Source organism: Ciconia boyciana, chromosome 2, assembly GCF_034638445.1.
Source record: "Ciconia boyciana chromosome 2, ASM3463844v1, whole genome shotgun sequence".
NCBI lineage: Eukaryota > Metazoa > Chordata > Aves > Ciconiiformes > Ciconiidae > Ciconia > Ciconia boyciana.
Genome location: NC_132935.1, coordinates 119,563,093 through 119,579,512, shown reverse-complemented (window position 1 = coordinate 119,579,512; position 16,420 = coordinate 119,563,093). Strand labels below are relative to the sequence as shown.

Here is a 16,420-nt window from a genome sequence, read left to right as displayed (position 1 = left end):
TTACAGCAAACTTGCTGAGCAGGCACAGCGTACACTGCAGAAAAGCAGGCAAAATCATTTGCAAAAGCCCTTGAGCAACCTTACTGCTGTTTTGCAGTCACTGCAGTCTGACAGACTTTCAAGGACAGCATCAACTAAATTGCAGGACAGTGATCCACCACAAAAAGGCACAGATCATTTTAACAAGATCATGTCCACTATGAAGATTTTTAAGAAACTGCTTTGTAAAGATAGAATAAGTAAGCGAGTCTTAGCTAGCACTGAGATGAAAGGTCACCAGCATTTTGATGTCAGGATTCTTATTGTCAGGATTCAAAGCAGTTTCTTATTCCTTTGCTAATTAACCCATCTCCCTCAATATTTCCAGAGCAATTTATTCAGCTGAAAAACCTACTAATTCATTATGCTATTGGATATTTCTTGTAGCCTGAGATTGCAAAAATCTTGCACTAAATTTTAAAAAAGATTCTGGTTATGTCTTCCAAATGAGATCACCAGGAAACCTATTATTACTGTGGAATCTATTATCAATGATGCAGTAACAGGAATTAAACAATCTGGCTACATGAGTAACTATAATAAAGTCCTTTAAAAGCCTTGACTGTCTTACACAAAGCTCAGTCTTCATTGCTTCTGCTTCTTGTTTTCTGTCTTCAAGTTGTTGCTTCAGTTGATCTGTCTCAAACTTCGCTACTTCCTGCAAATTGTCATAGTCATCCTGCAGGCTTGCTTTTTGTTCAAGAATCTTTTCGTGTTCTAGCCTTTATAAAAAAAAAAAACCCACCCACAATATTAAGATAAGGGTTTGTTTCATTATAAAAATACTCCAATCAATTGTATTTTATAATCTTCAGATAATATATAGAGTACAGTTATTTTAGAAAGAAGTGACTGACATAAATGGTAACTTTTTTAAATTCAGAAACCCCAAATTTATGAATGACATGGAAAATATAAGTGGCATTGGCAGAGAAGGCAGAGTAGTCTTTCTGATCCCTAGAAATAATTTACTTCTTACAAAATGCTATAGAAATTTCAGTCACTGTGTCTTGATAATGGCGTCCCTTTTTTTTTTTTCTTTTTAGCCAGTTGTTGGACAAAAGACTGCTAGAATGATCCTGAGTACTTACATCTGCTTAGTTGATATCTGGGTTATTTATCCCATACAAAATCTTTATATATTCTGGGCAAGTGTGGGTTATTTCCCTCTAAATTGTTGCCCCGAAAACTTATTTCATTTGACCTTTCACAAAAGTGAAAAGCGAAGAGGGGTAGAAGAGCTGCTAGACAAGTGTTATGAATCATGTTATTAATGGAGAGTCTATAGAAAGAATACCCTCCAAAAGTCAGTACTTCTGCTAACATAGAAGGCATCAATGAAACCACAACATTTAATTTCATTTCCAGGTTCCCAGTGTCACAATGCATCACTCGAAAAATGGACTTCAGCTAAGATATGACCTGCTATAATGCAATAATGTAGTTAAGCTTTCCGGGGAAAAAAAACAAACAAACAAACCAGAAAACAACAAAACCCAACACAGCTAAGTCACACTAATGATTAAAAATCTCACTGATTTTCATCTCCCAATAATGTCAATTATTGCATACAACATAGTGAGCTTTTCAGGCTTCAATAGTCAAGCTTCAGTTTATTTTTACGGTTTCTTTCTGCTTGTATTTTTAGAGCAGCATCATTACGTTGCCTGCTTCGTGTGACCAGACTGAGAAGTAACAGTTAATTTTTAAGACTAAATTGGAAAAAAACCCCAAACTATGCATCTTCAGCTACTTAACTTTTGGAGATCAATAAGCTTATAGGTATATCCTACTTAATTTTGGTTTGCTATAGCATTTTCCCATTAAGGAAGCCTCATTTTATTTTCTTTCTGCTAATTTCACCTCATGGCTCTGAAATAGGCATGGAAAGAATGGAGGGAAAAAAAAACAAGCAAAGGACATAAACACAAAACAACAACTTTAAATAAGAGATGTAAAGTGCAAGTTCACATGCAGAAAGAACAACTAAATCACTGGATGCATCCAGAAGGGAGGTTAAGGCATTTTACCAAACTGCCAACATACCTGACGCTGTCCAGCTGGAACTGTACATCCATATGTCTACCAGAAAGCTGACTCATTTCTTTCTCTTGCTTTTCCCTAAAGGCAATATATTCCAATTTTACAGCAGACAGCTCCTTGTCTGCAGACTGCAGGACAATGCGCAAGTCATAGACTTCACTTTTTAATACTGTCAAAAACCAAACAAATATTCTACATGTTATTTGGAAAACTGTGCTAGATACAGGACATGTAACACTACAGAACGTCCTGGGAAAGTCTCACAAAAGTTTACATATTTTCAGTGGAATTAACCTTGAAGGTCACACACAAAAAGGATTTGTAAATGGGAAAGGAAACTAAAGAGTACAGGCAGAATCAAAAACATTCCATATGATACCACTGCATTTCCATAGACCAATAGAGAATTTTCCCTTTATTTTTAGTTAATATTTTATTTATAAAATACCGTATCCTGTACTCCATTCACATTGAGTGAACAGAGAACAATTTTCAATATTGTATACTGTGCAAGACTGCACAGAGAAAAGCTATTCTGCATGTATTAGAGATTTTTTCTTTAAAAAAAATTAAAAAAAAAAATCAAACCAGTATGACTTTAACATCTTAAACCCAAATAGTTACTTAGCATGTGCTATTGTTGATTCAAAACATTAAGACACCTCAAAACTTCATATGGAATTTCAGTGTTACACAGACTTACTATCAGTCTTGCTTTGACTGTCTTGAAATTGCTTTTCAAGCGATTTTATCTGTTCAAGGAGCTCCTGGCGTTCTTTACTCCAGTCATTCCTTTCAGATGAAAGAAGCTTGAGAAGAGAAGTAAAATTTTTAAATGGGAGGAAATGTAGGAGTGTCTAAGTCACAGAGCTGTAACAATAATAATGTAGTAGAGCGTTTCATCAGCTGATTATAAATACAAGATGCATTTTTCTTTAAATTTGATGTTTGGTGAATCTGAAATCCATAGAAGTCCAAGAAAAAAAAAAATATTTCGTTATAACTGAAGACGTTACCTTATCTAAAAAGTTCATTTAAAAGCAACCCACAGCTTAGGAGCCAAGATCTTCTTTGGAAAAGAACTATCAGAAATGAGACTGATCTGGGAAGAAAACAGGCCTTATTTCCTTTTCTATGTTAAATCAAGCCTAGCGATTAAGGAAGACTTGTAAATATTTTATAGAGTAAGGACATTTCAGTTCAGTTCCAACTGAGGCAAGTAGTACTTTCAGCATTCCAAAGTTTAAAATATCCTTGTGGCTACTGCTGTTTTCCAGAAATCATGAAGTTGGCCAAAAACAAGCACAGATATCTTGAGTGTCTATTTGCTTATTATTTAAGATCAAGCAGGCTCAGAATCACAACATCTAAAACAAAAAACCCCCAAACCTGCAGTGTTATGTTAAATGAAGTCCTTGTCTTCCTGCACAGCCCTGAGCTATGATGCTATGTAAATTTTTCAAAAGTCAAAATGCAAGTAACCCTGCAGACATCACTAGACACAGTAGTACGAGTGTGGTAAATATCACCTTGTCATATATACACACTCACATATAGCCCTGTATTATATTGTTCTCTCACCTCCTGTATTTGTGCAGAATGATGCTCCAGTTTATTAATATGCTGCTGGAGTTTTATATTCTTGCTTTCCTCTTCATCCAGCTTTGTCTGCATTGTGCTCAGTTGCTCCTGTGACACAAGACACTCAAAATTAGAACACCCATCTTCCAGTTATTCTCACATGCCATATGGCAGTCTGTGCATATTAAATATAAAAATGTCAACTACTTTCTTTTTTTTTATGACCCGAACCAACAGAAAACAGAACATTCAAAAATAAGCTGGTACCTTAAGTAGCTGATTTCTCCTATTGCTAACTAAACTGCCAGAACACAAGAAAATCCGTCAGGGAATACAAGGACTGAATCCAATAAACACGTAGTTTTCAGACACATGTTTATCTTGGAGAAATAAGGCTTTAAAAATAAGTTATTCAAAATATACGCTAGCCAGATTCCTTACAGGATCTCTGCACTATGATAAGCATCAAAGAGGGGTTTTGCCTGTTGTGCCAGGGTTTTACATGCACTGAAGTTAGTTCCCCCTTCTAAAGAATAGTTCAGATAACTTTGTAGCACTCTTCTATGTGACAAAAAACCTTCCCTGCCCTTTAGGAAAGGTACAAGACAATTAAGGTATAATGGTGGACAAGCAATATTTGGCAGGTTTCTTCAAATAATGCAGTATTATATATTAAGCTTGGGTATTGTTCCAAATGTAGCTGTCACCAGAGACTTATAAAGAAGTTTCCTCAGAAACAAGTGATCAGGTTAAAATAGTAAAAGTTTAAATGCCCTGTATATCTTAAACTACTTAAGATATTCAACTCTCAAATCCCTTTAAGTATTTTCATTGTAAATCCTCTTAAGTACAATGTATAGTTAACTGTTTAGCGAAGCCATAAGTATTCATCAAGAGCTTCAGTTTCCCATGCAAATTAAATATATTTGGTGGGAGGGGAAGTATTTCATGCCAAAACCTGCTTTATAATAAAGTTACACATGGACTTCAGCTTTTACTCAGAACATTCACCTGTGCCACTTTGAGCTCCTCAGCAATGGCCTCATATGCTTGTTCATTCATCTCTGGGGGAATTGGCTCTTTCAAAATGTCATCCATCATCTCTTCGGAACACTGAAAATCTTCAGAATGATAATCTAAGATTTCTGGGCTTATTCGCGGCACTAGGCGAGATCTTAGCTGGTAAGCTTTTGTTGGAGTGGTTATGTTCTGTTATAAAGATGACAAAGCGGTCTTTATTTTAGCTGTAAAATGGAATTAAGACTTTGTCTGGTATTGTATTCTGCTTATAGAACTATGAAATAATGAAATAAAATGCTCAGAGTGGTTAGTTCTAAACCACTACACTTTTTCAGATTTGTCATCTGATTACAATGGCAGTCATTCACTAAGTATTTCGGAACAAAAAAGCAGCATATCTGCTTTATCACGTATGGATTACATGCCAGAACACTAGTTAGGTTAAGGGACCATACAAATGAAAGTCTATGTTCTCACACAACTCACGAGTAAGTATGTGTGGTTTTAAATAAACTTATTCTCACACCTGAAGAGTTTCTCTATGTAGCTTATGTAACTGAGAGACTTCTCGGCGCTTGTGTGCTTTGGTTGCCTCCAGAATGTTTTCAAGACGTTGGTTTGCTTTCCGAAGGGATTGAAGCTCTGATTCCAGTTCCATATGCTTTTTCCTGTTTAGGAAGTATTTTACTCTGTCAAAACCACTCCATCAGTATGCCCTCCCATCAGTAAGAATAAGCTGCAGTATTGCCAATGAGCAAACTGAAGCTGAACTCTTGCCCAAACATTGAAATACATTATTTTGAGAAGAAAGCCACCACTGCTGTATTAAAAAGTGGAGGAAAAAAAAAAAAGAAAAAGCTAAGAAGCTTATTTGTGCTTGCATAATGAAGCAAGCAGATGGATAGCTAAACGTGTCAGAAAAAATCCATTACACGGTAAGAAATAAGCTGAGCGCTCTGCAATTCCTTTTACGAGAAAGTTATATCACCCATACCAATATGGATTTAAGCTTTAAAAATGTTATCCAGTTATATGAGAAGTCTGAACTGGTGCTTACCAGGATTAAAGAAAATCCTTTAAAGATTTTTTTTTTTTTTTGGAAGTGCTGCTGTGTTAAGATTATTTTGCCCTCTAAGAGTACTTTAACTGAAATCCAACAGTTGAGCAGAAATTTAGGAATAATTTTCATTAGGTATTTTGCAGAGTTACATGCTGTTACTGTGATAGTTGGCCTTATTGACATAATTGTAGGGTCACAGTCTACAGACAAAAAGAAACATACTATTTCATCTTTTGGCAGTTTAATGCTATCACTTTCCCTCATGTTTTTAGCATCTGCAACAAAACTTACAGAACAGAATAGAACTTTAGTTCTAACTGCTATGGGACAACAGAAAAATTAGCATACATTGATTTTGTGAAATTGTTAAAATTTTACTCTACTTATTCAGTTACAGGATATAGTTACACTTGCATGTAAAATTAAGCATCCAGTTACTCTGAAACTGGAAACAAGTTCAAAATTTAGTGAAATCCAGAGGTGAATCCAGAGGCTCAAAAGTACACTTCTGTTTGACTGCACTCCACTAAGAAAGTGTCAGTAATTGGTAATAAAAATGCATACATACTATCAAGAGAGCAAGACATGCACAAAACATGGAATACATAAAATAGGAATACATTGAATGGGCAGGAAAATAAAGTAATTAATATATGAAGATATAAATAAACCATTGTAACTAATGATACAGGACAATAGATGGATTGCTGAATTGATAACTCAGTAGATCATAATGTTATGATTTATAAAGTTCACAGGATTTGCAACACAGAAATCTAAGAACAAAAATACAGATTTGTGCAATTGCCTGAATGAGCAAAAAGGACATTACAAAGCTACCTTGCAAAAAAAAAAAAAGTGGGGAGGCAAAAACAGAAATCTCTTGTGCCCAATGCTTCTAGAATTACAGTCTAGATTCACTGAAATCAATAACAAGCAACAGTGTTAGGTACAAGCAAAAAATAGATATAATAATAAAAAAAATCAGGTCCCTTTTGCCTTCCAGGTTTACATTATGTTTGCTGGAATGCAATTATTTTTCTTGTATCTCCAGTAACAGGACCTGAATTTTTCAGAAATGTGGCTGATCAAGTTAAGCCATGTATTATTCACTTGCATTTGAATACACACACATATTATACACACACACTGAAAGTATTAGTCAGGCCTTTCTCATTATCTTGTGCTGCCCTCAAGGAGAACAATGACAGTAAATTCTTTGCTACATTACTAAGGACAAAGTAGACCCTTATCTCATGTTTAGATGGCAAAGCAAACGCACATGAATGAACTATTGACGCCACATCTTTGCTCTAATTTGAATTAAATCTCTGTTCCAGTAACAAGTCTCAAGATAGTGGTACTATTGCCACCTTAAAAATCTTTGAAGTGAAGACAAAAAATTAACCAACAGTTTCGCCAAAATTTTCTGGGGTGCTTGGATTCTACATTTATGGTGACTCAAACTTGCAATCTTAAAGAGGTTACATTAAAAATTACTGTTGCACTAAACCAAACAAAACCCCAAAATACACCCCCCCACCCCATCAACTCTTAATTCCTGTCACTGCTTCCATCTGTAATATTTCAGTTACTGAAAAATACTTGCTCAGCATGGAAACTAAGCCAAATTCTCCCTGTCCCATTAAGCAGGTGACTATCAGAATTCCAGGGTATGTGCATCTCCTGCATGTTGTGAAGCATTGTTTTGCATCTTGGCATAAAGAACTTTTGGAAAGACAAAGAAATCTGCAACAGTGCAGACATGCCTTCAGATTGCATCATGGTTGTTTCCTAGTCTAGGAGTAACTGAGTTCAACAGGAACATATTCTGTGTGCATGCCGTTTTTCTTAACCTGGCCCTCTCTTACATGTGAAGAACACACTTAGACTGTATATTCAGGATCTGAGATTAACTTTTAAAAATCAATATAAGTTATTATTTAAAGACATTAATTAAAGACATTTCTATACTGTTTTGTCTCACTTGGTTAGCTCTTTAAATTCTTCATATTCTTGTTTTGAACTTGCCAGTTCACTCTGAGTCTGTAGCAGGCGTGCTTTCAGCCTTTCAACAGATGCCAGTGAGTTGCCTTCCACTGATATGGTGGTGGAATATAAATGATGACCTAAAGAACAAATATATACCCTTTGAAATCACAGAGTAGCTCAAATACCTTAAGTTTTACTAAAATGAAAGCATCTGTAGGCTTTTGAGCAGCACAGCAGCAATTGAGATTGAAGAAAATGGGTATTAGCAACAGTCCACATGAAAACTAGTAGAATAATTAATATTACTGCAGTCTTCATGACAACTAAGGACAAAATGAGATTATGGATGGTGTTCACAAGATGCACAAGAATCCAAATTCCCTGTTGTTGTATTTGCTTCAAGGCCAATGTGAATAAAATGAAGTAAACTTGTTTTATCAGTCTTCAGGTATCACTTTGAAGAGGGCAAAAATACATCAAGACAGACAACGTTTTCAACACTACGCTGCACACAACAGAAATACAGTAAGCTTATTTAGCTGAAAAACATTAGCATATTTTTACCTGCAGTATTTTTCTCTGTAGCTGAAGCTTCCAAAAAAGCTTTTTCTAGTTCTGCGATGGTCTGAGCATCAATTTCTTGGGCCTTTTTAACTGACTGTAAAGAACGAAGTCTTTTATTCTCCTCTCTGAGGTTATGGTTCTCCATGGCATACTTTGCAATTCGCGGGTGTTGTTCCATCTGTGATAAGCAGAATTTTATTCAACAGTTTTTATTTTCCAGACAATGCTATACATATCTAGCTGTTGCTCTACTCTTTAATAAGCATTAAATTGTAGTAGAAGAGGAAAAAAAAAAAGGTATTCCCTACAGTGGTTAAAACTGCCACAATTTTTTTTTGTTAGTTTTCTTACTCCCTTGGAATCTGCTCTCAAAGACAGTGGGTTTACATTTTATGTATTTATTCTTTTACTGATAAAAAAGCAGTAGAAGCTTTTCTTGTTGCTCTTGACACCTCTTTTCAGTTTCAACTTTGAGCTTTGGCTTTCTAAACACTGTCCCTGCATGCCATAGTGATGTTTCTATAGTCCTTTAATGACTGTCCTGACTTCTGTACTTCCCCCCCGCTCTTCACTTTGGAGCTCAGTTACGAGCTACAGATTCAAGCGGGTCTTCTAATACTACTAATCTACTCCTTTCCTACTTGTGCCTGGAGGAAATTGTTTTTAAAGATCTGCCTTCTCTCTTGAGCTTCTTTGTTCTTCAAAACTGCCTCACAAATTATACCACACCTACCAAATACCTGAATAACCCAAAGCCTCCTCTCCTGAAGCCTTAGGTATGTATATTGCTACTTGCCTTCCTCAAACAGCTCCAGGACAGCATCACCCCTGATTGGCCCATCTAACATCTGTGTTATTACCCTTCAGAAACCTGCTGTATTACTTGCATCCTGCTGTCTTTCCCTTTCAACAGATGTCATGGTGGTTATAAAGTCTCCCATAAGAATGAGGATTTGTGATTTGGAGACTTCTTTGAGATGCTTAAAGGAGACTTAGTCCTCTACCTAACCCAGATCAGGTGGCCTGTAGCAAGCTCCCACCATGACATCACCCTTACTAGCCTCTCCTCTTATGCAAACTCACAAGCTCTAAACCCACCCATTGCCCCTTCCACAGGGAAACTCCATGTATGTGAGATGCGTCTATAAAGGAACCCACCACCCATCCTCTTTTCTCCTGTCTGCCTTTCCTAAAAAGCCTGTACCCACCTATCACAGAACTCCATCACATGAGCTATTCTCACAAAAGAAAACTGTTCTAGAAAGGAAAGACTAAAGCCTTACCTGTTCTCTGAGTGTCTGCAATTCCTCCCTCAATTCACTGAGGAGATCATCTTGCTCTTTTGGCAATAAACTTCCACCAGCCTCTTTATGTAATCTCTCCAAGCGAACAATATGGTCTTCACGGAATTTAACTATCATTTTATTGGACTGAATAAATTTCTCCTTCTTGGCACACAGATCTTCTAGTTGAGCAATTTTTTCTAATAAATTCTTCAAAAGTACATATACAGATTGGTGGAAAAGTGACAGTTAGACTAGATGAATTTTTAAGGCGCACATCACATATGCACAAGTCATGCAAAACTCAGTTAACAATTTTGTGAATACACAGACTGTCATTCATTTGGAGCAGATCTGTAGAGAGCAACAGCTCACACCAAGAAGCCAAATTATAGACTATATTGCAAAAACTTTACTTAGAGGCTCCAATATGATCCTGTAGACTAAGTATTCAGTCAAGCACACCAGATGCACCCCTAGAGTGCTTGTTTCAGTTAATCTTCCAAAAAAATCAATTTTGGATGATTCAGCACTGCGCCATGACATGAACCAAAGCACAATAAAATGGGGATTACTGGGAGGTTTGCTTCAAAAAACACAATGTTGATCCAAACACTCAAAGATGCACTTAAAATTAAGTAAAACAGAAGTTTGTTGTTCTGTTCAAATTTTTTATTAGAAAATCCAAATAAACAACCCACCCCTAAAACTAAACATACTATGAAAGCTATCCTATGGCTTGTCTGAATTTGAAAGATTTTGTCTTAAATGTCATTTGGCTAGTTCCCTTATTACCAAACCTTATCATCTTTGGACAGAGTATTTTTATTTGAAAACAAAGAAAAATCATTAAGAGAATCAGTTTCAATATGCTCATTGGTCTCTCAGACAGTACACAGAATGCACTTAGAAATATTAGTGCTTTTTTACCTTCTTTTCACCTTCTGATTTCTCCCAGAACAACATTGCTTCAAGAAAGTTGTTCATGTAATTTATGTTGTTCTTCCCTTTTTCAACTGCATCTGTAGCGTAAGTCAAAGAAACAAATGCCATATTTACTAAAATACCAGTTAACCAGGTTTTCCTACATACATAATGTGACAGTTGTGCAAAGAAAATTTCAATAAATTCTTCAAACAATAAAGTTCCTCTAAGATCATGTGCCGTACCCAGAGCACACAAGTTTAGACTGTAATTCTTAAGTCACCTGCAAGTGCTGATAAAGCACAGAGTCAACATACATAATTGTATAATTAACAAAGTTGTTCAAGCATTCAACAGCTTTACAATGAACTTTTATTAGAATTAAAGAATCAGTTTGTTCAGCTGAGTATATCTATAAAATGCAAAACCCCTCTGAAATTAATTTGATAACACTAAGCTATTATTGGCATTATTATTGCAGTTTATACATATTAAAAGTGGACTAACTAGTTTATGAGAAGGAAATTCAGGAAAATAAGTGTGAATTAAGTGGACAATTAGTGATTTAATCTGGAAGGAAAGTGTCCACTCAGGGAATTAAAAGGGCTTAACTAATCCACTTCAGAAATTAATTTAAAATAGCTTTCCTGAATATCCTCATGCAGGCAAGACTACTTATTTATAGAATACTAATCACCATAGTATCTAGGTGCATAACAACTACCCTATTGTAATTTAATATATTAAAAAATGTCATCATGTTTTTAAAGTAGTTAGTAAGCAGATTTCTTGTTTGTGTGATCAAATATTACAAACATGATTTAACTGCATAGAATAAACACAGCTCTAATACATTAGGTTCTGCATAAAACCTCTCTTCAGTGTTTAGGCGTCATCACTTGCTCAGAACTCTATTACAAGCCTAACAACATTTTTGAGCCCTCTGTCGATATTCGTGCATTCACGGGTAGTGATTCAATGTCCCACATAATCACTGACTTGTTTTTACTGGTTAAATGTGTATGCTCACAGACAAGTAATTTTTCTTTAGGAAAGCTCAACCACAGATGCTTTATATTAGACAAGTCTTTCTAACTTCTGTAGTTACTTCTATTGTTGTATCTTTATTTCTTGGCAAGGTCAGGAAAGAGTTGACTCAGGATCACACTAAGAGTTACAAGATCAAGTTTACTACCTTGTAATCAAACATTATAAGGTAGCATATTTCAGTGAGAAGTATACATAGTAGAAAGCTATTTGCAATATAGATCCCAGCATAGAGTGGTCTAGTGAAAAGCTAATGGAAGGAAAAAATTACATATTGATGAAAAATCCATTACCATCTTACATGGAAACTGATCTTTTATTGAAAGGTAAACATCCTTCTTAGGATCTTCCTGAAAGGGCAAAAGGGGAAAGGGGGGGGGGGGAATTCCAGTCCTGAGCTTAAAAAGAATGCAGATTCAATGGGCATTATCAACACCTTAGTGCCCTCCCTCCAACCTAAATGTACAAGCAATCACGTGTAAACTTTTGGTTAAAGGAATAGGCAGCATACCTCTTACAAACTGGAAGAGTATTCTAGGTATTCTATAATAGAAACATAGCCCTGTACACAAACTTATGAGAGGAAGAAAATAAAATCACGTTAACAATTTCCGCAAAATATTAGATACAAATACAGGCAATGGGATCCATAAGACGAATGCAACCTCTGTAGGCCAGTCCCTACAAAAATATTAATTGTTCAGGAACTTAATGAATTACATAAGGCTCCAACACTCTAGGCTAAAAAAGTAACAAGTTCTCTCTTCCTCACCTCCAATTCTTACCTTGTGATACAGAAGTATCATGCATAGACGGCACTGAAGTAAGTTGAGCAAGCTGCTCTTTCAACTTCTTGACCTCAGCTTGCAGTTGGCTCACATTTCCTTGTGTGTCTTCATTTACCACAGCCTTTCATAAATATGTTAAAGAGAAAAGTAGGAAGACGTACAAATAAAAAAATCTTATATTTTATAGGATAAAAGTAAAAGACTGCAAAGCAACAAAACTACTGAGAAATTTTCGATCGTCGGAAAGAAAGAACTCATGGGAAAAGCAAAGTTCAATTTACTGAGAAACCAGTAAGTTGCACTTTAGCTAAAAATATTGGTTAAAAAATTTAAATGTTTTCTGCAGAATTTTCTCTGGAGCTTTTTGACCAACAAAGCTAAGCAGTCAGTATCGAAGGCAGTAGTTTCCATCCAGATGCCAACATACTTTCAAAACCCACTCATGAGAAATTACATTTTGGGAATTAACATATATAAACACTAGACGCACTGAAATACTATTGAATCTAATTTTTTTAAATGAAAATTTTAATTTTTAGTACAGATTTACTTACTTTTTCCAATTAAGTGCTCGGAGAATGAGCAATGAACACACACAATTATCAGCCATTACCTAGTCCCCAGCTGTTGTACTCTATTCATAATCAAAAGCAAACAAGTCCTTTTCAAAAATCATGTCAAACAGGAAAGCAAATTTAGGATTTTAAAGTAAGTTATATTCATTTAAATTAGTGAAAGCACAAGAGTATTTCAATGAAGCTATCCTGTTGGCAGATGTGTTGTTTATATGACAAGAATTGTTTGTTGCAACAATAAAGACATTGAGTAACTCTCTTACCTTGTTTTTAATCAACTTTGCTCGCTGAGCAAAATTAAGGGTAGACAGTGTTTCACCAAAACACCTGGATCCTGGATGAACATTTGCAATTATACATGTTTTTGCGTTACCACCAAGGGAATCCTATTTGAAAATATACAAGTTGGTTAGCTTTATTTGCATGTTTTTGGCTACAGCAGGAAGCCATCCCTTAAGAGCTACTGCGTATCACTTTCAACAAACTGCAGAAGGGATTTAACAAATCTCCATGCTACTTAAGTTTCTGAAATTTTATTTCAAACATGGGTATAAAGGATGTGACTGTAAATAAAGACTTTATTTGGGTTTTCAAAACCCTGATTCTATATTACTAATCAACAATTTGAGATATTTGTTACACCTGAACAGCAGGGAGAGAAAAAAACAGAGAAAAAAATTCAGAGAATAAAGTAGATTTTTCACTTTAATCTTGGTCATTAGCAGATTGGTATTTGCACTATTTTGAACATCATCTAGCCTGTTGATTGTTCCAACCTATCTTCTGGTGGCAATTGACAAACAAACAAAATCACAAAAGAATAGATTCTTGACCAAGGATTAAGAGGAACCTCTCCCTTCTACACGCATGTCTTCAAATACCTCTGTGCTGTTAGACAAGTAGCTCTCAAATCTCTGGAGAAGGTAGCAGTTTTACCCAAGACTCTAAAAGCCTAGTACTACAACATAGCCCACAAGCCTCAATGGCATTCTCTCTATCTGGTAGAGAAGGTCATGTTTGTGGACTTGTTTGCAGTACAACCACCTAAAAAAAAAAAACACTTAAGAAAGTAACAGCTCATATGATTGCAATTCACTTCCAATTTCTATGTATTTTGGGTTGCCTTGGAAGAACATAATTCTTCAGAGGTTCTTGATTCTAAGATATACATAGAACAGGGATGGAATGATTGGGAAATTTTGCTGTGAATACAACAATACTGTGTTGCAACACAAATACTATATTATGTACAAATACTATACTATAATAAAAAATATGTTACAGATATTATTCATTACTGTTCACAGAATTTTGGCGAGGGCTGGCATACAACAAATCTTCGACTGCTTCCATCTTTGTTTTCTGTTCGTCTTGAAAAGAGCCCATAATCTCTCAGGTAGGAAACTGTAAATTTACCTAACTCTTAACATCATATCAAGACTTAGCGCACATAGGCTAATTCTGGAAATCCTGTCAAACATTTCAACACATCTCTAAACATTACATTGTGATACATGGTATTTCCCAAATTATAGGGATGAAAACATATGCTTCTTTTTCTTTAAGACTTGCAAATATTTAAAAGGAGATTATGAGCATAAATACATTTCTTGTCTTCTGTTAACAGCAATAAATCGACTATAAGTCTGTTTAGGTAAAGAGATATTTTTCAAGCTTTCTTCCACTTGCCCAATATTGAAACAAATCTCTAATGTACCCGAGTTCAGCTTTTTAGAGTAAAACAAACAAGTAAACCAACCCCCCAAAAATATTTTTTTTCTACACCTCAAGCAGCATATAAAATCCGGAGGATATATATTACCCGTAACAGAAAAGTGAGCTTGGAATCCCGATAACAAATGTGCCTCTGTTTTCCATTACCCACATCAACAAGTGCTGTGATTACTTGGCCCAGACAACTTAGTGATCTATTTATGTTACCTGCTTCCTAAAAAAAAAAGAGAAGAGAACAAAGGTGAATAGCTTTGGTGGATGGAACAGGGCAGTATATCTGAAAGGAGAAAGATGCCACAGATTACAGAACTAACCTTCAACCTCAGTCCTTCTGTATGAGTGTCTTTCTGTCTCTCAGATCCTGCCAAGTCTACCAGGTTGAGCAGGGAAGACCGAATGTTAACAATCTCATTGTTTTTCTCCATGGATTCCACTGTGATAGTGAAAACTGCATGTGATCTTGAGGATTCTCTGTTCATTGAGGTTGATGCTACACGACGGTTTCTCCAGCCCATAGTTAATACCTAACCATGAAAAAGACATCAAATAGTATCAAGTATCTCAGACTGTATCCAGTATTTACATACAGGTGACAAACAGTAGTAAGTGTATTTCAGTGTAACAGCTTTCAAAAATCTCAAGGACAAGGACTTTTTTACTTTTTTGCAATAGAAGTATTTTAAAAGTGAAAAAATATAGCTACAAGTCCAGCTTAATAAAAACACTAATTGTAATATTAACTTCTTTCCTCCAAGAGTGCCATTGCCCTTTGAAAGCATAACATATCCAATACTACTGTATGTTAGCAGTACACAAGGAAAAAAAATATTTAAAGTTGCAGTAGTACTATGTGTATGCGTCTCATTCATGGAGGAATAAACCCGAAAATTTCTGGAACACACACACAGAGCCTAATTAGCAGGAGGTGTCGTTTTCTGTTGCTATTTCAGAGATGTGTAGGGCAAGCATTAGGGAAAGATTACTGTAATTGCAATTCATATACTCCAAACTCCAGAACGATATGATTTCTTACGTGTGTGGTACAGTCAGGAAGCATTGCCTAGACAGCTTTTTACAGTGTTTTTTGGAGGATGGAGATAGGGGAAGAGGGTGTCACAGACACTGTGCAAAAAAATGTACTTTAATCAAAGAGGAATATTTACCAAATAAGCATCAGGATAAATAGTCCAAACATTAAAAAGTGACAAAAAAATACCTGGTATGCTTCAGCAGCAGATGACAACACCTGTTCAACAGCACCATCAACAAAGACTCCCTTCTTGATGTGTTCTCTGAGAAAGAGTCCAGCTGAAGCAGAATCTAGCAAGTCAAATATCTGTTCATTGTAGATTTCAATAAACGAGCATTTGCAGAGAAAACTCTTTCCACTGCCAGCCTGAAAAACACAGTAATTTACACTATAAACAGATTGGTTTTATTAAGTCTGGCATTGTATGGCAGTGAGTATCTTTTTATACATATCTAAAGCTACTAGTTTGCATATATATTCTGCATACCATACATTTCTGATGCCCAGATGACAACCGACACCCAGAAACCTAGATGCTTTTTTAGACGCAAAATATAAGCACGCTTGCATCTGAAGAATGCGTATTATAATTTGGTAGAGTACTAGACACAAACATTTCTCATTAATAAATTTGATGCAAGACAGCAATAATCCTGGAAACTTAACTGCTACACACCAGGCTTATCAAACAGCCTTAGCTAATCTTTAATGAGAGACATTACTTTCACTGCAAAAATAAG

General features: G+C 35.6%; 1 protein-coding gene across 1 annotated transcript in view; it reads right to left on the bottom strand.

The window, feature by feature from the left end:
- Window positions 1-16,420, bottom strand: part of KIF15 (kinesin family member 15) — a 36,929-nt gene that overhangs the window by 13,877 nt on the left and 6,632 nt on the right. The window contains exons 7-21 of the mRNA XM_072853779.1: window positions 15,867-16,046; window positions 14,965-15,174; window positions 14,739-14,864; window positions 13,180-13,302; window positions 12,339-12,462; window positions 10,513-10,604; window positions 9,583-9,792; window positions 8,300-8,477; window positions 7,731-7,872; window positions 5,210-5,351; window positions 4,675-4,872; window positions 3,664-3,771; window positions 2,786-2,891; window positions 2,086-2,251; window positions 611-761 (exon numbers count right to left, since the gene is read on the bottom strand). Of these exons, the coding sequence (XP_072709880.1) occupies window positions 611-761; window positions 2,086-2,251; window positions 2,786-2,891; window positions 3,664-3,771; window positions 4,675-4,872; window positions 5,210-5,351; window positions 7,731-7,872; window positions 8,300-8,477; window positions 9,583-9,792; window positions 10,513-10,604; window positions 12,339-12,462; window positions 13,180-13,302; window positions 14,739-14,864; window positions 14,965-15,174; window positions 15,867-16,046 (2,256 nt within the window). The remainder of the gene's footprint in view (window positions 1-610; window positions 762-2,085; window positions 2,252-2,785; window positions 2,892-3,663; window positions 3,772-4,674; window positions 4,873-5,209; window positions 5,352-7,730; window positions 7,873-8,299; window positions 8,478-9,582; window positions 9,793-10,512; window positions 10,605-12,338; window positions 12,463-13,179; window positions 13,303-14,738; window positions 14,865-14,964; window positions 15,175-15,866; window positions 16,047-16,420) is intronic.